This window comes from Cryptomeria japonica, chromosome 2 (assembly GCF_030272615.1).
Source record: "Cryptomeria japonica chromosome 2, Sugi_1.0, whole genome shotgun sequence".
Classification (NCBI taxonomy): domain Eukaryota; kingdom Viridiplantae; phylum Streptophyta; class Pinopsida; order Cupressales; family Cupressaceae; genus Cryptomeria; species Cryptomeria japonica.
Genome location: NC_081406.1, coordinates 613,702,309 through 613,724,536, shown reverse-complemented (window position 1 = coordinate 613,724,536; position 22,228 = coordinate 613,702,309). Strand labels below are relative to the sequence as shown.

At 37.1% G+C, this 22,228-nt stretch overlaps 1 protein-coding gene across 2 annotated transcripts in view; it reads left to right on the top strand.

Moving 5' to 3' along the window:
* Positions 1–22,228, top strand: part of LOC131064287 (potassium channel KOR2) — a 276,576-nt gene that overhangs the window by 98,741 nt on the left and 155,607 nt on the right. For both annotated transcript variants that reach the window (XM_057998385.2, XM_057998387.2), the window contains exon 7: positions 12,706–12,804. In XM_057998385.2, coding sequence (XP_057854368.2) covers positions 12,706–12,804 — 99 coding nt within the window. The remainder of the gene's footprint in view (positions 1–12,705; positions 12,805–22,228) is intronic.

Genomic DNA, 22,228 nt, shown 5'->3' with positions numbered 1-22,228 from the left:
AACATTAATATCTCCATTAATATTCAACATTTTTGAACGCCGTCTGAACTGGGAGCTGACATGATGAAGCTGCATATGACCATACCCCCTTTACTAAAAATAGCAGGGGTCCATCTCTAACATCCCAAGACTTACTAAAAATAGGAAGTAGAGCAAATGATGTCTGAATGATGCCAAACGAAGACCAAACTGAAGCACTCTGAACACTAGAGATGATACCAATCCTCAAAAGACCCTCTATCCAACACATTAGCCTACGAGGGTTAGGATAATAGGCTAATCTCACAAAATCCAAGTCTGCTAAAATGGGGACATTACATGCTGGCCCCCCTTGGGCCCCGTGAACTCCGCCACCAGCTCGTCCACGTGGCTTCTCTATCCGCCACCAGCTCGTCCACGCGGACCCCGGCCCCATGCGGCTTCTCTGTTTGCCACGTGGATTGGCCATGTCACCCTACCACCCGGACAATCGCCACATCAGCAAGCCAGTCAACGACAAATCGCGCCATGTCAGCAATACCCTCTCTGCTACCTCAACCATCACGTGGGTCGCCGTACTGCAACGTCATCCGTACGTACGGTACGGATGACCAGTCAGCAGGGGAGGCGAAGTTTTTGTGATGGCTAGACAACCATCAAATTTAGGCTCGCAGTTTGCTAACGTCATCATTTAAAAAAAAAATTGCAAGCCCCCTTCATTGAGCTTTTTGATTTTACAGTTCAACTTCAAATGGCCATATTTTGCTCCTTTTTTGGTGCAATGTTTTTTGAAATGGGCTAGAAGTTTGTGTACTTTCTCGTGGTGGCATTATTTTCTGATTTTGATAGACAGATTTTTCATAAATATCAGGTTTTGGTGACTGTACCTATCCAATCCTCGTTTTTGCAACTTCCGGGACTCCATTTGGGCTCATACGAACTCCTTTTCAAGTGTTGTTTTTTTTAAAGTGCATAATTTTTCATCTAATCTCATAATATGCTATTAGTTTGCAGCAATTTTGGATAGAAATGGTACTTTTAGCATATGGTCCTTTTTGTCTAATTTGGCATTTGTATTGCATAGATCTATCTTGTTGGTCTTTTGATTTGTAGTTCTCAGCCTATTGGGGCAGTTGTAAAATCAAATCAGAATTCCACCTTGCCATTGTTTGCAAATGGCCTATTGTACACGCACTACATATAAAGTGCCAAAATCATCATTTTGGAGGGGGTACTTTGATTGATTGAATTTGGGGGGGTGTCTCTTGTGCTTTTGTGCTCTTGTGTTCCTTCCTTTTTGTTGTTATGGGTTCTTCTAAGTTTCCTCTCTTAACTCCTCATAATTATGCTATTTGGAAAATTGATGCATGGAGTAAACTTATGGAAAAAGGACTAACTCATTACATTGATGGAACTATTGTTGCTCCTGCTGATCCTAAGGCTGATCCTGTTGGTCACTTGGATTGGCTCACTAAAAATATCATGGCAATTGGTACCTTAAGAAAGTATGTATCAAAGGATCTCATTTTTCATATTGAGAAATGTACTCTAATCAAGGATGCTTGGCAAAAGTTTCAAGACTTGTATGGTCAAGTTGATGAGATTAGGGGATATCAAATTGATAGTGATCTCACCATGTTAGATCCCAATAAATTTGATACTATACAAGATTATGTCACTAAGGCAAAAGAGTTGAGGGCACAACTCAAGGATTGTGGCATTGATAAGAAGGATACTCAATTGATATTCAATTTGATGGGAAAGCTTCCACAAGAATATGCAACATTTGTTTCTAGTTTCTAAACCCATAGGATGACAATGGGTTCAAGCTACACAATGCCTACATTTGATGCTTTCGCCGAAATGTTGATGGTGGAACAAACTAAGTTGATAAGCATGGGAATTCTTAAGTCTTCTAAGTCTCAAGCATTAGTGGAAATCAAGGGAACAAAGGAAATCAAGGAAAAGAAAACTCCAACAAGAAGAAATGGAAATCAAAGCCTAAGGACAAAGCACCATCTTCTCCACAACAAGGAGATTCATCCTCTTCCAGGAGGGACAATTCACGAAAGAGGGAGAGACCTACTTGTGCCTATTGTAAAAAGTTTGGTCATGGGCAGAGTTGTTGCCATTCTAAGAAGATTGATGAGCTCACACACATCCTCAAAAAGCATAATATTGATTTGCCTAATGTCTACAAGAAGGATGATTCATCAACTTCCACTTCCTCACAATCAAAAGGAAAAGGGCAAGCATTCATGGCTTCTACAAGTGGGAAGACTCACTCTTTTGGGACAAGAAAAGGAAAAGCTCTTTGTGCTACTACAAGTCATGATTCAGGGAGATGGCTTCTAGATTCAGGAGCTTCTCATCATATGGCATATTCGCAGTCTATTTTCTCTACATTTGAGCCTTGCACCATGCTGCAGATTTTGATGGGCAATCATACATACATGGATGTGATTGGGAAATGATCTATTGCCATTGGGGATAACTCCTTCAATGATGTGTTGTGTGTACCCCACTTGACAAACAATCTTCTTTCCATCTATCAAATCACATATGGGGCAACTAAGAGAATTGTGGAGTTCACGCCTGAGTCATTTTTAATTAGAGACTTGGAGACTAGAGCTATCATTGTGATTGGGGTGGTTGATCATACATCTCGGTTATACTCCTTTTCAGATTTTGTTGATGATAATGATTTCACATATGATGATTTTTCACATGATGATCACACTTCTTGTGATGGTTCAGATTTTGAGAACTTTGGGTACTTGAACTTGGGGATTCTCACATGTGACCCCGTTCTTGAGCCTTGTGTTTCATCTCCTCCTATTGATATCACATCACCTATTGCACCTGATGATGCGGATAGTGTGACAGTGTTTCCTTCATGTGATTCAGTGCAGCAAGTTATATTTTGTCTTCCAGCTTTAGTTTCATGGGATGAGTACTTGACAGACATTGCAGGTTTGTTTGTGGAATCCTACATTGCAGATTTGGGAGACATCATTGATGATATTCATCTTCTCTGTGATGAAGATGATCCTTCTTCGATTGTTGCGAGGGAACACTTTGATCCTCTTGTTCATTCTCTACATGATCATTCTTTCGAGGTTGACATGGAGGAGGTCTCTTTATGCTTTGAGGAGACATGTGAGTCTTTGGGACATGTTCTACATCCATCTCCACTAGATCTTGGAGTACCTTTTTCAGCAGTGTGGAGCAGTTTACCACCTTTGGAGGGGGTATCTTTCAGCATCGACATGGGGACACTTGAGCAGTTTTCAGAGATTCCATTCATCATTAGTTTTTTTCATACATCTTCCCTTCATGCTTGGGGAGACTTCATGGATACACCTTTGGTTTTGTTTCTTCCTAAGGGGAGGAATGTTGTTCGACGTTCATGGAGCAGTTTCTTCATACATCATCGAGCTTCTATAATTGGTGCCAATTGTACATTGAGGGGGGGCTTCCTAGCTTCTCTTCTTCTCTCATATGGGGGGGACTTTTTTCTCACATGGGGTTTTGTTCCTCACATACTTCTATGAGAGTTCTCTTGTATAGCTTTCATCTCTCTTTTGGGGGAGGGTTTTTTCCCATTGGGTTTTTCTCTCTTTCCCCGCTTTGTGAGAGATTTCATTGCATTGGTTTGCATGCATTTGCATTTGTACATGGGTACTGTTGACGTGTATTTTGTACACTATCAAACACAGAATAAAATACCCAAGGGTACCTTATCCTCTCTTGAGTAAAGCCTCTGATTGCTGAAGATATCGCGGAAAAGGATCAATTAGGATGACTCCAAGGTTCTTCGTTGTAGGATCACTACGTGTGGATAAGCTCTCTGTGGTATGATGTGATTTGCTGGAATCACAAGGGGACTTACATTTGATGATTGAATGTCTGATCTGCTTTGAATATTGCTGGAACACAGGCTCTTACTAGCTTCGATTTGAAAAAAAAAGGAAAAAAGATGAGGGCGAGGAAAGGATCTAATCCTAACACTAAGAATGTAAGAGCAATGAATGATCTTTGATGGAATTCTAACTAAGTCTTGTTTTGACATCACAGGAACATCTCCACAAGGTTAGTGCGATCTTCGAAGGAAAGCTTTATGATGTTCAAATCATCACTACAGGCATAGACACCATCAGGTTGATGCATATCAATGAAGAAGCGACAATTGAAGTTAAGCTTAAGCTGAATGATTCCAGTTGACTACACAAGGCAAGTCTGCAATCAACAAACTGCTAGTAGTATGGATATACGAATTCTACCATCAATCAAGCACATTTCTTCCACTCATCTAATAACACGAAATCAAATACGAGAAGTATAGAGACCATGCAAATTGTCGAATCGACCCATAAATTTCACCATTTCTTCAATGAAGTTACAAGTCTTTTACAACAACATCTTGGCAACAATCTTTGCCTTCTCTCTCTACTCTACTCTAATTGCTATTCTATTAACTAGCTAATCACCTTCTAACTACTCTCTATCTATCTTCTATTAACTGCTTCCAACTATTCCCTTACAAAATGAAGAGCCGGGGCTTATATAGTGCCCACAATACAATTCGATGGCTAAGATCAATTCGAGATCAATGGCCAAGATTCAATAATGAAAACCCTAATTAGGGTTTGTTACAACCATTACATAACATTTAATGCTTGACCAATGAAATAATTGTATTGCTTGGACACATGTCCTCTCTGGAAAATTCGACCAATGGATAGCTGGGGTAGGTACATTGAAGTTTGTGCTACCTTCTATGAGTTAGGTACATTGAATCTGGACATTGTTGAGGTGGACCAATCTGACTGGAGGAGTGATGACTAGGATGCCAACTCGTCTGACACTTGTAGCTTGGTAGATATTCAATTTGATTTTGTTGAGAAGCTAGCTTTAATTAACTCATTTGGAACTATCTGCTTCTTCAACGAACCCTTGCTCTGACTTCTTGTGTCCTTGATGTGCAGGATGATGATGTACCTCACCTTGGAATGCTAGATTGGAAGAGGTCGCCCTTGTCGATGCTAGGCTGGATCGAAGAAGGTCGTCCTTGTCCTTGCTTGATCGTCCTTGATGAGAACCTGCCGACTTGTAGATCCTCCGGGCTTTGGAGTCGCCATCTTGATACCTACACAACATTTCAAAATTAGTAATATATCTTGAAATCTAAAAATTAAACTTTAAAAGGAAGATTCAAGATTTTAATTAGGAAACTTCATGATAAATCTTGAGTTATCATTTCCTAATTAACCATGCAATACTTAGACTTTTCTAAAAAATGTCTAAAAAAATCAAACCTTCAATAAGGGTGTCAAGATGATTTTGCCATACCTCCTCTTGAGAATTAACTCTAAGAAATGATGTAAAAATAGATGAATTTTGCTAGGCAAAGTGTAGATCAAAGCTCTCCCTTGGATAAAATGCACCTCCTTTAGATTGGAAAAGAACTCCACCTTCCTCTTCAAAAATCTGGAAATTCGCCTTCAAATACCTTCAAAACATCTGGAATTTATCCTCCAATCTAGCAAGAAATTCTCCTCTTCGATAACTTCCAAGATGAATTTCGCCCTCTACTAGCTTCTCCACATTTAGTAGAAATTCGCTCCACTCCTCTAGATTTCGCTCCTCAAATTGCTCTCCAATTTCACACTTGAAAGGATGATTGAATGATTTGAATTGTGAAACAACACCTCCAATATATAGAGCGCTCACCTTCCACTTACCCATGAGGCCGACCTAGCAAATAAAAGGTGAAATAATAAATAAAAACCCAAAAGGAGTAGGGCGACTTGTCAAATAAAGGCAAATAATGCCTTGTGCGCTCCACATTTAGTTTTTTAATTTAAAAAAAATTAATTTTAAATGCCTTCACAATAAAAGTTCGATTTTTTAAGGCCTAAAATCAATTTATTAAATGCCAATTTAATTTAATTTTTTCAAATATTTCGAAGTTGGCAATTTGGCATCTAATGCGATTTGGAGGATATTAACGTTGGGATATGGCAAAAATAAAGAATGCTAATGACTTCGCTTTGGTCCCTTGGAGAGGGACAGGAGCACTTTTTCATTTTTAGGCTAGGATTCTCAATTTTTTGAAGTCAAACCTTCGTTCACCATGCTTTAGAAGTTCTTTCCTATCTCACACAACTTTGCCTTAGCATAATCTCGGAGGGAATTTATTGTTTTCATAAAAAGCGCTTTGGTCCTTCAGTGAGGGACGGGAGTACTTTTGAGTCCATTGCATGAATTCTTGATCACATTAATCTTCAATTTACCCTCAAGGCGTAGAATATCACATTTCACTCCATCTTGAGCCTTGGTAATAAAAATATCCTTTCAAAATGCAAGGTAAATGGTCATATTTGGAAATTGCGCCCTGGTCCCTTGGTGAGGGACGGGAGCACTTTTGCCAATTGTCGTCAAAATTTGCAACTCTCGCATCTCAATTCCACTTCAAGGCATTTTAAACACTTTTTCAAACTTGCGCCTTGGCCTCAATTTGTCCAAAATTGGTTAAAAAGGCTAGATAACATGTTAAGTGCTCTGGTCCTTCAGTGAGGGACAGGAGCACTTCGCCTTGGTCCCTTGGTGAGGGATGGGAGCACTTTTTCAATTTCAAGCTTATCCGTCCTTTGCTAGCTTCCCAAATTATCTTCAATGGGCTAATCATGTCCTCTTCCATTCATTTCAATCACAAACTTGCCTTGGCCTTGCAGGAAATTCACACCTTTTGGAAAATCGCTCTGGTCCCTTGGAGAGGGACGGGAGCACTTTTTGTAAAATCGCTTTGGTCCCTTGGAGAGGGACGGGAGCACTTTTTGCATCTTGGTGTATTTCTTTGTTCTTTTAAAAGTTCAATCGCGTCCAAGGCATAAAACATCCTTCATCCTTCCCATCCAAGTCAAGTTTTGCCATAAAATACCAAACAAAGAAGAGAAACTTGAAAAAGTGGCATGGTCCTTCAGTGAGGGACGGGAGCACTTTTTGTCATTTGGGTTGATTTACTCCTTTGTGAACCGCTTAAATTATATTCAATGGACAAAACATGCCTCCCTTAACCTCTTCAAATCATAAAATCACCTTAACCTTGCAAAGATAGTGCGAATTTGAAATTCAGTGCTCCGGTCCTTCAGTGAGGGACGGGAGCACTTTTTGCCCTCTAAGCCAAATTGTCTCACTTTTCACCTCGAAATTCCTTTGCTAGAGAAGATTTCATCTTACTTCACGCTATGAATAAAAGTTAATGTCCAAAAGAGGTCTAAAATTGTGCATATAAAGAAAAGTGCTCTGGTCCTTCAATGAGGGACGGGAGCACTTTTTACCTTCTAGGCAAAAACTTCATCATTTCATTGTTTTCAATCAAGTCTGGATGCTCTATCATGTTCGTTTCGTCCTTCACCATGTCTTTGATGTTTCAATTTGACCAAACAAGGCCAGGAATGGCTCAAATAAGCCATTTCGCCTTTGTCCTTCAGTGAGGGACGAGAGCACTTTGCCTTGGTCCCTTGGAGAGGGACGGGACCACTTTTTCCTTCAACCTTCAAAATTCACCATTTTTGTGCCTTCAAAATCTTCAAAAGTATCAAGTCATGTCCAATTATCATTCCAGAAGACCCTGCACAAAACAAAATAGAAAAGTCAGTGACAAATATGCATAAAATAACATTTGTGCTCTGGTCCCTTGGTGAGGGACGGAGCACTTTCGTCCTTTCTGGTTAAAATATTCAAAATTTAGGTCTCCAATCATTTCACAAGGCAGAGTTAGGTCATCTTCAAGGCCCGGAATCGGTTAGCAAGCTCTCGCAAAATCAGAAATTGCACTTAGAATGAAATTCGCCCTGGGCCTCCAGTGAAGGACAGGAGCACTTTCTCTATTTCAGGCATCATCTTGCCTCCAAAATTTGATCAAAATTTACCTAGGCAAGAATACACAATTTCATCTTCAAAATGCTAACACTTAGACAAAATTTGAATTTTACCCCAAAAAAATTCCCGAATCTAGACCTAACCTGGGACATATCTGACTTCCTGACAGACTCACCTTATCGACTCAATCTCAATTCTCGGGAGGACGCTTAATAACTTTCAAAATTTGACTGGACTCAGCTTGAAAAATATCCAAAAGAAACCCCTAAGGCTTAGCCCTAGCCCAGACAACTCACTCACTCACTCAAAACCCTAAAAGAAGAGAGAAGAACAGGCAAAACAAAAGCAAAAAGAGGGGGTCCCCATTTAAATGGGGCGATGTGTGAAAACGTCACAACAGGTACCTAACATGGTCTCCTAGTTGGGACCCATCTTGCATTGCTTAGTTACATTGTAGACTTAACTGCATTCCCCTAAGTTGCACTTAAGGGGGGGTGTTGGTGTAAATAATTATTCATCATGGATATTATTACACCTTACATAAGTTTACTTAGGTAATGCATTTCATAGTAGTTTGGGTATGAGACACTTGGGTGTTCGTGCCACATTGGGATAGTGTGTGTAGGAGAATTTCCACCTTTTATGGGGTGTGATCTTGTTACTACTTTATCATATCCACTTATTGTGGAGTGATAATTCCACCTTCGGTGGGTGATCCACCTCATGTGGAATATTTTATTGTTTCTCCTACCTACCACAACTATTTCCTACCCACCCTTTTTTCTTACTGAGCCACATGTCATGTTTGTGTGCTCACATATCCATATAGCCTTACCCATATATGCAGGCTCATATTATTTGTATGTAACTATTGAACAACTATTGATCATCTATCTATAGATGATAATACAGTTTATTCTTGTCCTATATTTTGTCTCTATTTTGTACTTTTCATTGAGCTCTTGATCTTGGCAAAATCTCACAATTCTGAATTCCATGCATCCTTTGCCTGGTCCTTCAAGTGCATTCTTCATTTGTGTCTTCCTTGCAGCTATTCCAGATTTCAATCCTGACATTATCCCGTACAAAGCTTGAAGTTAATGGATTTGAAAAAACAATTGAAATGTCAAGAATGATAGATTAATTCCAGATTTCCTTAAGTCTGATTTTGTTTATGAATTTCAAAGAATTTCAGTTTGCAAAAATCAGAATTTGACACTAATGATGCTTAAATTCTGGAAAGACAAAATTGCTTGACAAAAATCTTGGAAAAAATTAATCGAGAAACCTGAATTTATCAGAACCAGACTTAAAGAGGCCTGATGGAAGTCTCTTGGAACTTATTCTGATTGCTCCTCTCCTTTTATAGGTTTGTGAATCAGGTCGACCCATGTTTTTTTTTCCTCTTAAAAAAAACAATAAAACTTTAATTCTTGCCTCTTATAAGCGATTTATAAGAAAAAGCTTGCTTTAAAGGTTGAGATTTGTTTTTTTCTTTTTCTTTTCAACCAATTTGCAAAAAAAAAAGCTCAAAGGGTGTGATTTGCCCTTATGAAATTCATTTTAGTTCCAAGTGGATTTTCAACTTAACCTTAATTACTTGGGAAATTCGGCCTCCAAGTGGAATTTCCAAGTGGACTTTTTTCATTTTACCTCACAATGGATTTTGAAGGACTTAGAAACTTTTGCTCACCTCTACTCGGGAAAATCAGACCTCAAGTGGATTTGTCTTCTTACCAAGTGGATTTTCCTCTTTACCTTCAAGTGGATTTGTTCACTTTGCCTTCAACTTTGGAAATTCGAACCTTAAGTGAAATTTTCTCTTTCAAAGTGGATTTTTCCTTCTTCTTAGTCTTCAACTTTGGAGATTTGAACTCTAAGTGGATTTTCCCTTTTACCTCTCAAAGAATTTTCGAGGACTTAGAAACTTTTTGCTCACCTATACTTGGGAAAATTAGTCTTCAAGTGGATTTGTTCACTTTGCCTTCAACTTGGAAATTCAAACTTAAGTGAAATTTCTCTTTCCTTCCAAGTGGATTTTTTTTTACTTCCTTCAACTTGGAAATTTGAACTTTAAGTGAAATTCCTCTTTCCTTCCAAGTGAATTTTTTCACTTCTTCAACTTGGAAATTCAAACTTTAAGTGAAATTTCTCTTTCCTTCCAAGTGGATTTTTTACTTCTCTAAGGAATTTATTTTCAATTTCTCCTTGGTTGGATTTCATGCCTTCAACAAGATTTCTTAATAAGGAGGTCAGACTTTATAGGATTTTTATTTCCTTGCACAAAGAAGTAACCTCTGACATCTCCCAAAATGGGAAACTTCTAAAAATAGAAAAAGCACAAAAGCAGCTTCCCGGATTGGCCCCAAAATGCCAAAAATAAAACTTTTTGGAAAAGCAGAAGCCATAAAAAAGCAACTTTCCAAAAAAATAGGAAGTTGTTAGAATTGATCCCGGAAAATTGCGTTTTCACTCCTTCGAAAATTGCACTTTTACTCCTTCGACCTATCTGAACACATCTATGGCATCAGAATACTCTTTCGACCATGCTTTCTCCCTATTGATTTGATGACCTCTCCAAATTCGATGGAAAACCCAAAACAAACTTGACACTTGCATAGGCAAGAGACCGAAGACCAAAAACTAAGACACCAAAAAACTACTCTAAAAAGCGAAAATTGAGGATCCCCATTTGCAATGGGATGACGTGTGAAAACGTCACAACAGGATGTTGATTGGATTATAGTTGGCCTGGGTTCTTTTAAACATTTCAAGTCTGTCTTTTTGTCAGGGTTCAATAATTCAATTCACTTTCTAAAAATTGTCTTTGACAATATTCTTCATGACTGGCCATACTGTACAATTATGTCCATTGACTAATTCCACCTATCCCCCACTTGTTCTGCATTTGTTAGTTCCTTGAGCAAAAAGGTTAATTGTTAGTAGCTTCAAGTCATTTGTTTTTTGGGTTAACATTTCATGCAATTATTGGAAATATTATATGGTAAGAGAGAAATAAATCTTACACTAAGTATTACCAATTCTGATGTTAAGAATCATCTACAAGTGCATGAAATTCTCCATCCCAATCTAGATATACATTGAATGAGTTGATAAGGCATACCTTTAGTTCATTGAATGCATGTTCTTGTTCATTCTACATTACACATAGAATTTCTTTCCCTCTTAAGGCATCTAGGAAGTGGGAAACTTGGGCAATGTTTTTAGTGAAGCATCCATAGTAATCAACATGGCTCAACAATGATCTTATTCTAGTGATATGTCGAAGTGGTTGCCTCTCTACAACACTTGTATTTTTATTGGGATCGATCTTTGATTTGACTTTGCTGACAACATAGCCAAGGAGTTTACTTTGTGGTACTATGAATGTATACTTATTTGTATGCCAATTGTGCCACTCCATAATACTTCATGCAGTCCATCAAGACCCATAAGTGTGATTCTTGGTTACTGTATATTAACCAATTGTCTAAGAATGTAATGCCCCCTTTGCAGCCATGAACAATTGGTGGAAATCCTTAGCCTAATTACAGTAGGATAAATGGGATGTGGCAAGGGAATGATTAATTAATTAAATTAAGTTGTCCAAAGACATTCTTTTTTCGGGAAACTTATTTTTAATTAATTATATTATTGGACAGCTTATTAAAAGGTGACTTAGTAAAGTTAACTAAAAAGAAATTTTAAAAGTCACTTTGGGGGAAAATGAAATTTAATATTTCAATTATGCAAAAATGACACAAAAAGGAGAGGTGGAAAAAAAAAATCATTCTTGGCATTTTTATTTTAAAACCCCAACTTGAGAGTGAGCAACTTAGGACAAAAACCCTTTGACGAAGATTGGTTTCGAGGCTGGAAGCATTCCTAGCCAATTAGTGAGTCGATTCATATAAGAGTCATAGGTGTGTTGAATGTTAGAAATTTTGTGGATATTCGTGCTAAACAAACTGAAATATCATTTCTAGATTCTCCCATGTCTAAGCTAGCAAAGTAAATTGTTTGAAAATTAATTCTCAGAGACATTGATTTTGCAAGAGATTGATGTAGAACCATGCAAAATTTGGATTGGATTATTTTACAGAACTCAAATTATGGCAATCATGATCTTGAGTATCTATTCCTATAGGTCTCGTGCATAAATTATCTCATTGGGGCAGCAAACCACAGTTTTAGAGCTGCATGTTGATGTTTTTTAGATGCTAATCTAGTAATATAACAGTTCCTGTAAGTGATGCGAGGTTATTCAGACTGTGTATGGTGCTGAGAACGGGGTGCCCTTGGCTGGGTGATTGAATAGAGTATGAAGATATATGATACCATTGCAAATTCTATAAGGTCAGAGGTTATAATACATTTAATTCTGAATTCTGTACTTAAACAGCAGTAGTTGCTCAGAAAATTACTCTGTTATTAATCTTTTCAGTTAAATAAAGGTTATGTTCATGTTCATTTTTGCATTGTTAATTTACTGTGAATCTTTGCAAATCTGAAACTGTTAAACAAAATCTTATACACAAGGAAGACAACATTACAAACAATTATTCATAACAGTACTTCAAACCGTTCGACAAAAATACCTTTCAGCTGAGCTGGAAAAGAGTGAAAATTTTTGGTGGAAATTGTAAGGGATCCTTACAAAGGGAATGGCTAACGGTTAACCATTCATACAAAATCTCTTGAATCTAGCTCTAATATTAGTAGGTTTCTTTGTATGACATGTTGATGCAATCCTTTCTATTTTCAAACACATATATATCATATTAGGAAAACAACAAGAATGAATGGTTGATTTTTTATAATGTTCAATTTGTGTTACAGGTAACGAGATTGCATGAGGAGTTTTTTCTTCCTGGTGAAGTCATAATGGAGCAAGGAAATGCGGTAGATCAACTTTACATTATTTCTAGTGGTTCTTTGGTATGTGACAAATCTTTTCAACATAAATATACAAATTCTGATTATGTTCAAGTTACTATAACAATAAGTTGATATTTAATATTTTTAAATATTTGGTAAAAGCTCATATGAACTACTGAAATACAAATCTTAACAAAATATAGCTCCCAAAGAGCACAACTTCAAGACAACATTTAAACAAAACAAGTCACAGGGAGCATAAGAAACCAACCAAAGTGTATAACAGGTTGTACAAAAATCCAATATAGAAAAGGAATCACCAGCACATCATCAAAGTTGTTTCCTTTCCCCTCCTCTTTGGAAACTTATTTCCTCTCCATGGTGTCAAAAATCTGTTTGACCTGATTCTTAACAGACTTAAAATTGTACTCCACATACTCCTTTAGACACGAGTCTAGATGTTTGTTGATAGGAACTGGAGCATATGAAGAAATTTACTCATTATCAAAATCAGTAGAGTCATCAGATTTATTAAAAAGGCCCCCTTTAACAAAATGTCCCTGCACAAACCAATCATCAACACCATACCAAACATTTGGATAATCAGAATCTTCAATCCATTCTGGAGCACCAACTTATTATCCCTTGTAAAGTCCCCTTCTCGTTGATGTCCTTCCATTGGTCCATTGGCCTATTCCTAAGACCCGTAGGCTATGTGGAATGAAGAATGAGAATCAAACATTGACGAGGTGAGAACTTACTTTTTTTAGTAAGTCAGGGGCTTGTCGTTTTGGTGATACTGTCCTACTGAGCTCTCCATGCTCTGTCACTGGGTGTGAAAATCATGCTTTTCGGAGCAGTAGTTCATGACTTACTATTTTTAGTAAGTGGCAGTATGGCATATTTCTATTTTTGGCAGTGGACAGGGTCCTGATCCTGCAGTTCAGTTCAATGGTCTTCCTTGCTCATCTTCATCCTGGTTTTGGCAATAATCAGTATTGGAGTCATAAGTGATGTAATTAAATATTATTTCCTTATCCTAAGGTTTAATATTTAATTAATTTGATTATTTTTACTACTAATTAATGATTGTGGAAATTGCACATAATGTCTCCTAAATGCTAGGCAAATTATTATGTCTAGAAAGGGACGCCATTTTTATAATGGGAGATATTATTTTATTCACCAAAAGTATTTGCTAAGTCAAGTCGTGGTCTTTGGCTTACTTGGTGTGATTCTTTGACTTGGTATGGCGCCATCCTTGGGTAAAGGAAATGCAAATGGGGAAGTTAATGTTACCTATTTTTCGCTTCTAGCTGAAAAATAGGTTAAGAGATGCTAGTTTTTACAAAATGAAGCAAGTGTGTACTAATTCTCTGTTTTTGTGTTTCCAACTGCACTAAGGAGTGAGCTAAAGATGGTATTTTTAAATACTTCTAGTCTGTAACAACAAAAGAGAGAAACATCTCATCAAAAGGAGAAGTATTTTATTCATATTCAAACATGCGTCCCACACAAAGAGCTGTGAGACTAGCTACATGCATCCAGTGCAGAAAGGAAATATACAAATATGTATACACAAGTACAAAAGAAAAAAATGAGGAAGGCATGTCAAGAATGGAACCAGTCATTGCCTGAATGACTGGAACAGTTGAAGTAGGCTCCATGTCGCCTTTGTCTTGCTGCTTCACCCTGGTCCGTATCTTCTTTTCTTCCGATATCTGCAAAAGAGTTGAAACATGCAATACGTTAGAACATTTTGTTCTAAGCAATGGCTGACTACATTTCTAACATGTGTACTAATGCACGCATATATATATATGATCCCTACATGCATCAGATGCATATAACTCGCATCACAAAGGGATCTCGAAAGGGAAATATCAGATCAAAGGAAAATCACCATACATATGTATATTTTGCTAATAGGTTTGTGTCATGTGCAGGATTAGGAAAAGGGACAGCTTGCTGGTCATGAAATTCACAAAAATGAGTGGAGAAGAATGAGGCTCCCACAAGGGTTGAGCCCAGCTCATGTGAAACGATGGCAAGGTCTCATACAATCAAATTATATCAGAGCTGGTGATAAAGGGAAAAAGAGTAACAAAACGCAAGTATGCAATCACATTATCAGCCAATAAGCATGATAAGACTTTCTTTTTTTAAAGAACGTGAACAAGAGGTGCAAATATCTACAAATGATCAATAAGAGGACATTTTATGCATCAAGCCTAAAATTTTTTTTATGATAAACTGGAAAAGGCGTTATTGATCAGACATTTCAACAATTTCAAGACAGCTACGTCCTTGCAAATGATATCCAGATTTAAGAGTATTTTGCAGAAGTATGCAGCTACAGTTTTCATAAAATACATATTTTAATGCACAGCATTAAATGGTAGATGACAAAAGGAGGGTTTTTTATGTTTGTTTTTCACCTTTTTCAGTCCAAACAGTCATTCAGAGATGCACACAGCAGTGAAGTTATCAAAGGATGGGGTCAAGGAATCATTACAATGAAGAAAGAAGAATGGTGCACAAGTCGACTTTGAGTATCAAATAGTCCAATCTGGATGGCAATTTACACATCTTGCACAAGTGGATTTTTCATGAACAAGAATAAAGTTATTGTCAAAGTCCTCAAGACATCAAAAGACGACAAATGGTGTGCAGGAAGAAAAGTGATTTCTGTTTATTTCTTTGCAATTACAGTTCCAATTGTGCTTATGTTTTATGCTCTGGGTGTAGAATCAGATTTTGAGATTATGCTTCAAGCTCATCTTAATAAACCTAATTTGAAAACTCAAGATCCCAACGTTCTTGATGGATTTGGTGATCATTGTAGTATAAGTGAATTGGATAAGAAGATTCAGGCTAAACCTTGTTTAGTGTCTTCTCAAAACACATCCAGTCCTTCAATAGAGATATCAAATCAACACTCTGAATTGCAGCAAAAACATGAGAATATAAACAGCTTTAGTTGTTCTGTTACCATTGAGATGGGAACTAAAATGGAAGAAACAGGGATTTTACCAATGGAAACAATAAGTCCTTTTCAAGGAATGCTGGGAACAAATAAGTCCTTAGCTGATAATCAATGTGCACCGTTCATTGGTTTGGGCATAAGAAACAACAACCTTGGAGTTATGGAGCAACATTTGCAGATGCCCGACACTTCTACTGTAGTGCAAGATCAGTCTAATGACATGTTAGCAGCTCTGCATGAAATATCTACCTTGAACTCTAATATTTATCAAGTTGAATAAAAAACTGAGAGGGAACCATCTGAAATTGCTGGTCAAGAACTGTTTGGAGAAGCAATGGTTGCAGTGAGGACTTCTAGCATAAATAATTTTCATGAGAAAAATATGCTACCACCTGCTTCAGCACTTCAGTATGCTGATAGTCAGTCTGAATCTTCAGCGCCATTGGGTTTGATTCCATTTACAAACAGGTCAACTAGGGTAAACACAAGTCCTCTGCCTAAGGTGGAGGTGAATGTTGAATGTGTTTACAGATATCCTACAATTTATTCAGGCTGCATTCAGACTTGTGCTTTTGATTGTGGGGAGAATTTCATGAGTCATCTCAGTGTGGGATCACCAGACTTATTAGACAGTGGTCTTTTAACTTCTGAACCAGGTAAAATAGAACAACATGGTTGGATGAAAGATGAAGCAGATGCTGCCAAATAAGAGTTTTTCAGATCAACTTGCTTATGTAAAGCATTCATTGGCTGAGATCATGCCAAACAAGCTACAGTTTCTGAAATGAGGAAGAGGCAAGATACCAAAACTGAAAAGATTGCAATGCAGAATAAAAAATTGGTACAATCACAAGAAAAGTTCTTATTTGCAATCAGAGTTTAATATTAGAAAAGTTCTTATTTGCAATCAGAGTTTAATAATTCTCAGAGAAAGGAGAAAGAAGCACTCTCCCAGATATTCAAGTTAAATTGAAAAGCCATGCAATAGTTCTTAAGATACAAGTATTCCTTCCAGAATTAGTGGAAAAAATCAGAACCAGAGCAGAAGATGTCAAAAGGGGTAAACAGTGGTAGCCATTAATGGCGAAAATGCCTGCAATTCTTTTTAAAACCCAGCTGGTGACCTGTATGTATTTCGAAATATACAGAAAATGCAAGGAATCAAGGGATGGCGTTGGAGGAGTTCAAGCATTTTTTTTTTTTTTCGGTTTTTCTGTTTCTTCTACGTGTTTAGAGATTTCAGATCAAATTATGGAAGGAGTGCAATAACTCATAAGATACAAACATTTTTTCCAAACTTGGTAAAAGGTAGCGAACCTGTAAGCATAGAGAAAGGTATAAGAAAAAAGGTCGCGCCCAGCAGCAGGGATGGATATCGAATGCCCAGGAAATGCACAGAAACACAAGAAAAATCTCCACGGCGGCTCCCTAAGTAAGCCCGGAATTTATCAAATACAGCAGAAGGGAGATCAAGCTTCGAACGCCCATAGGCCCAGCACTCATAGCGGCGCCCAGCACCAGAAAATGACTGATTTTTTCTCTCCTTCCATGCCCAGTTCAAACCCTAGCGGCGCCCAGCTTCCAAATGAAGATTCCAGAAAGTCGAATACAAAAGTGAGGAGGCAAATGAGAGTTTAGGGTTATGTTTCCCCTAAAATGTCTTCGAAATTGCCTATGTTTCCTTTACATTTTATTCTTCCCCCTTCAATGCCACGTAAAATGTAAGAGGCCACATGGTGAGCTATCACCATATGCTTCTAAGTGATTTTATAAATCACTTAAAAAATATGTAACTCACATTGCTTCCTAAGTGATTTCATATCGCTTTTTCCTTTTATTTCCACATATCCTATTAAGTGATTTTAAATCACTTAGGAAATATGCCTTCCAATAGATGTAAACAAATGCTTTTTAAAGTTTTTTTAAAAAAAAATCATTGCCTAATTAAACATATGTTTTAATTTTTTTTTTTTATATATTTATGGTAAAAATGTAATGAAATATAATAAAAGAAATTATTTACTAAAGTGTAAATTAAAACACTTTAATTAAATATATATATTTTTTTTTTATTACATTTTATTATTTAATAAATAAAAATAATAAAATTATCTTATTAAAGTGATTTATTTTTATTTATCACTTTAAATAAAATAATTCTATTGTTTTTATATTATTAAAGCCTTTACTTTAAATATAAATAAAATAAAATCAAACAAATGTCTAATTAGATAATGATAATTTTTAAAATCACTTTATCAGATATTTGTTTGGAGGTCAGGGAAAGATATTTTTTGCAATTATGAGGGCTTGCAGGCCTGTCAGAGATATTTCAGGGTCATTTATGATGCATTTATGGGGTTTTATGGTTGCAGAATGGGTGGCTTGACTTTTTGACTCAAGTACATTCCTTTTCAGATATGTTTGGGGCCCAAAAAGTAGGTTTTTTGAGTTTGCTCGACCTAAAATGAGGAGGTGGAGTCTTTTTTGCTTTGGAAAAAAACATATATACTAGAAGCCTTCATTTTGGTTAGGGTTCTGATTCATTCATCTTTTAGCAGACTGTAATTTTTGAGTTCTCTCTGCAGGAAGGGATGTTTTTGTAACACATTTTCAGGAGTTATAAAGCTTGGTGATACCTGTTTGGTAAGGATAATAGCTTGGCTTACCTCTCTACTTCTCATCTTTCTCTGTTATTGCATCTTTAGGGTTAGTCAGTTCTTTGTGGTTGGCTTTTTGCCCCCCTTAAAATTGCACTTTCTGTTGATGCCCTATGCAGAAACATATATGCTCTTGCAGGTCATAAGCTGTGTTTTTTAGTAATTACCAGTCTTAGGTTGTGAAAAGGATTTTTTCCTCTTAGGACTGTGATTATCCAGCCTTCTTATGAAGTATTGATGCAAAGATCATGGGTTGTTGGTTAGTGTAAAAGAGGTTTATTATCACTGTTGTACTGTGTATCTTTTTCTTAGTTGGATTTCAAAATATCATCTGGTGCAATCACCTTAGATTTAGATTTCAGTTTTACATGTTCTCCTCCTTACTCTTTTCCCTGAAGAAATTGTTAGTTTAGGTGCAGAATTTGAAAAGAACCAGCTTACTCTGGAGGTTCACTCCAATTTTTAGGCAACCCACAGGCCTAGGAGGGTTCCCATGTGTCACAAGCCTGCTGAGTTGATAGCTTAACAAACAGGGGTGCAGGTTCAAGTGATAACAGTTAAATTTGGGCGCATTTGTGAGCATTTGCATTTGGTTTTGGTGGAGTTAGAAGTTATAAATAAGATCCTTGGGCTCCCATTTTGGTTATCTTATGAAATTGCATCGTTATGCTGCTGGATTGGCGATTGAAAAAAATCTGAGCTTCGAAGTGTGGCTTCCTAGCTAAGTCTCAGTTTCGTACTTGCAAGATAGTACCTAGCTATGTCCTTGTATTTCCAGTGATGTTGGTGAGTGAGTTGCAGATTGTGGGGTGTTCTGTGTGGGATTGGAGTGTTTTCTGGTTGCTGGTTGCGGAGCTGCTGAAACTATATTTTGCTCATACCTCTTAGCCAGGCAATTCCATCATTCTAGGTACCGACTCATCCATCCTTCCTACCACTGGCAATGCATCTTGTAAGTTTTTAGCACCTTGGGTTGAGTGTGGAATTTTATAATGCAAATCAAAATTCTCTGGTTAGGCATTGGGTTTAGAGAGTGCATTGGGATGTGTGCTAAATAAATATGAGTGTTTTGATAGCTTCCTTTGGGTTTGTTTTCATTGTGGCTGGTGTAGTATTGGTTTAGAACTGATTTGGGGTGAATTGGGTGAGAAATGAGAGAGTTATGAGTGTTTTAGTGAGTTCATAGGCTACTGGTTTTACATTTCCAGCGTGCAGATTTGATGTTAGCAGAATTTCATGCCATTTATTTTGGATGTTCAACATTGCTCTTCTACTCTGACTCTCTCTGTTACTGCAAGGTTAAGTAGTAGTACTACTAACCATTCTGGCTTGTAAACTCTCATCCCGCTGAAAAGTGGAAGAGGCTGGCTTGCCGCCTATTTCAGTTAAATTGTAACTCAGTCCTTCCGCTGCATAAGCAGTCGAGTGATGATTGATTGTAATGGTCCTCCTACTGCATAAGTGGTCGATTTGAGTTTGTTTGTAATTTCAGTCCTCCCGTTGAAATATCGCTGTCGAGTGATTTGTGTCTTTTGTATGTTTCTCTTGGCTGGTTCACCGCCAAGTTTCTTGCTTTCCCGCTGGATAAGCGGAAGGGGCTGGCTTGCCGCCCAGTATTGTATTTCACTTCATCTTTCAGCAGATTTGAGATCTTTGATCCTCTATTCACCGTATGCTCTCACCTTCCCATATTGGACACTTGGTGATCAGAAAGTGGAAGGGTTGCAATTTTCAGCAAGTATTGAGTTTATGTTTTCTCACCTTAACGGGTTATCTGTTGATTGATGTTTATTATTGGTCCAAAAAACAAAAAATTATCTGGGATATTACATCCTTTGAGACCAAACGAAATTGGGGAACCTTCAACTGCAAAATTTCTGATTCCTATGGGACTTGTACAAATCTAAAAGTTAACCTGTAATGCCCCCTACTAAGTTTAGACCTGTTTTAATCATAGTTAAATCTACTTCTATGTACTTGTGACTTAAACTAACTTGATTAAGAGACAAGTCTATCTTAACATGAATCAAATTTGTGATATTCTTTCTTTCTTTAGTCTATCAAGTACTTGCTAATTTACCATACTAGATAATTAATCTTATACTAGATAATTAGTCTATCAAGGATAAGAACATAAGGATCAAAGGCAGTTATATAAAAAGAAAGGAAGAATCACAGAAAGGGGGAGATTCTTTGGACATCCCTTTGCCATTGATGTCAAAGGAGAAGAGTTAGAGAAAGGGGGAGTATTATGTTTTCACTATATTTAGAGGTTATTTCTATGCGAGGTTGCCATCAATGACAAAGGGGGACATTGTTGGACATATTGTCATTGATGTCAAAGGCGTATGAACGAGGTTGTTGGCAAGATTGTTATCATTTATATCATGAAAGAAGAAGAAACTCACTGAAGTTGCAATGGCCAAAGGCTACTAATCGATCCTCATAGTTCAGAGGTTATTTCTATGCAAGGTTGCCATCAATGACAAAGGGGGACATTGTTGGACATATTGTCATTGATGTCAAAGGCGTATGAACGAGGTTGTTGGCAAGATTGTTATCATTTATATCACGAAAGAAGAAGAAACTCACTGAAGTTGCAATGGCCAAAGGCTACTAATCGATCCTCATAGTAGTGTTGGATTTATCACTTTAAATAGGCCAAACCATGAGAAATCATGTTATATCTCCTTTGCATAAGGTGGCTGACTAGTTGGTTATAAAAATCAGTATATATAATTTAAGGAAAATTCCTAATGTTGGCAGACTTCAAATTAATTATGGAAGCACTCTAATTATAATGTCTATGCAACAGTGACCGACTTGAATAAAAAAAAGATTAAAGGCAGTGATTAAGTTCATTACAGAATAAAGTATTTATTATGTTTAAATCTTTTTGGTAGGCGACTCATTACTAGCAAAGGCAACACTAAAAAAATGATATAATAATTTAAGTTTATGACACTGACCCCCCTATGTGTGATTGCCTCCTTTGGCTGAAGAGATGTTTTGAAGAGAGATAAAAAGAGGTGGCATGTGGGTTAAAAAAAAAAGGTAACAATGCAATATCATTCGATTTAAAGGAGATTAAAAGAAGATTTAGAGAAAATGAAGAGCAAATATAGAGCAGAGATATATATGAAGGATTAGCATGGAGTAACGGAGTAGCCATGGTTTGTGTGAGCAGAATTATGAAGGAAGAATAGTTGCAGACTTTGTGAAGAAGAAAATCAGTCACATAAGAGCAGAACTACGAAGTTGACAAAAGAATTATGGCAGATTTGTAAAGGGTAGTGCATGCAGATTTGAGAAGGAAAGTGTATGAAAGTGGTTGCATCATTCAATAGCAGATTTGTGAGAGAAAGATTGTGTACATTCAGATTTTGTGATGACAATATCATCCATTGAAGAATTTTGAAGTTTGTGCTTTCTAAAGAAGAGATTGGTGTCTCTCGCTAAGTTGGTGCTTAATAGTGGGGGTCAGTGCCTACAAATTGCTGGGATTGGTGTCTCCTGTAGGTTGGTGCCTACGAAGTTTGTAAAAGAGTTACATAAGAAATATTTTTTTGTGGTTTTCTCCCGAAAAGGTTTCCATGTAAATCTTGTGTTCTTCTTGTGCTCTTATGTTGTGCAATTGATATTATTGTGGTTGTTAGTTTGAAAAAGTAAAAATTTGTCGTATACAAATTCACCTTCCCCTCTTAGTATAAGTGTTTGCTGAACATAGGAAAATTGATCATAACACCCCAAAAACAAGTCCTCAGTAGAAGGTAATTCTTTTTTATTAATGTAATTAATGTATTATTTAATGGTCATTTAGTTATTCTTTGTGTTATTT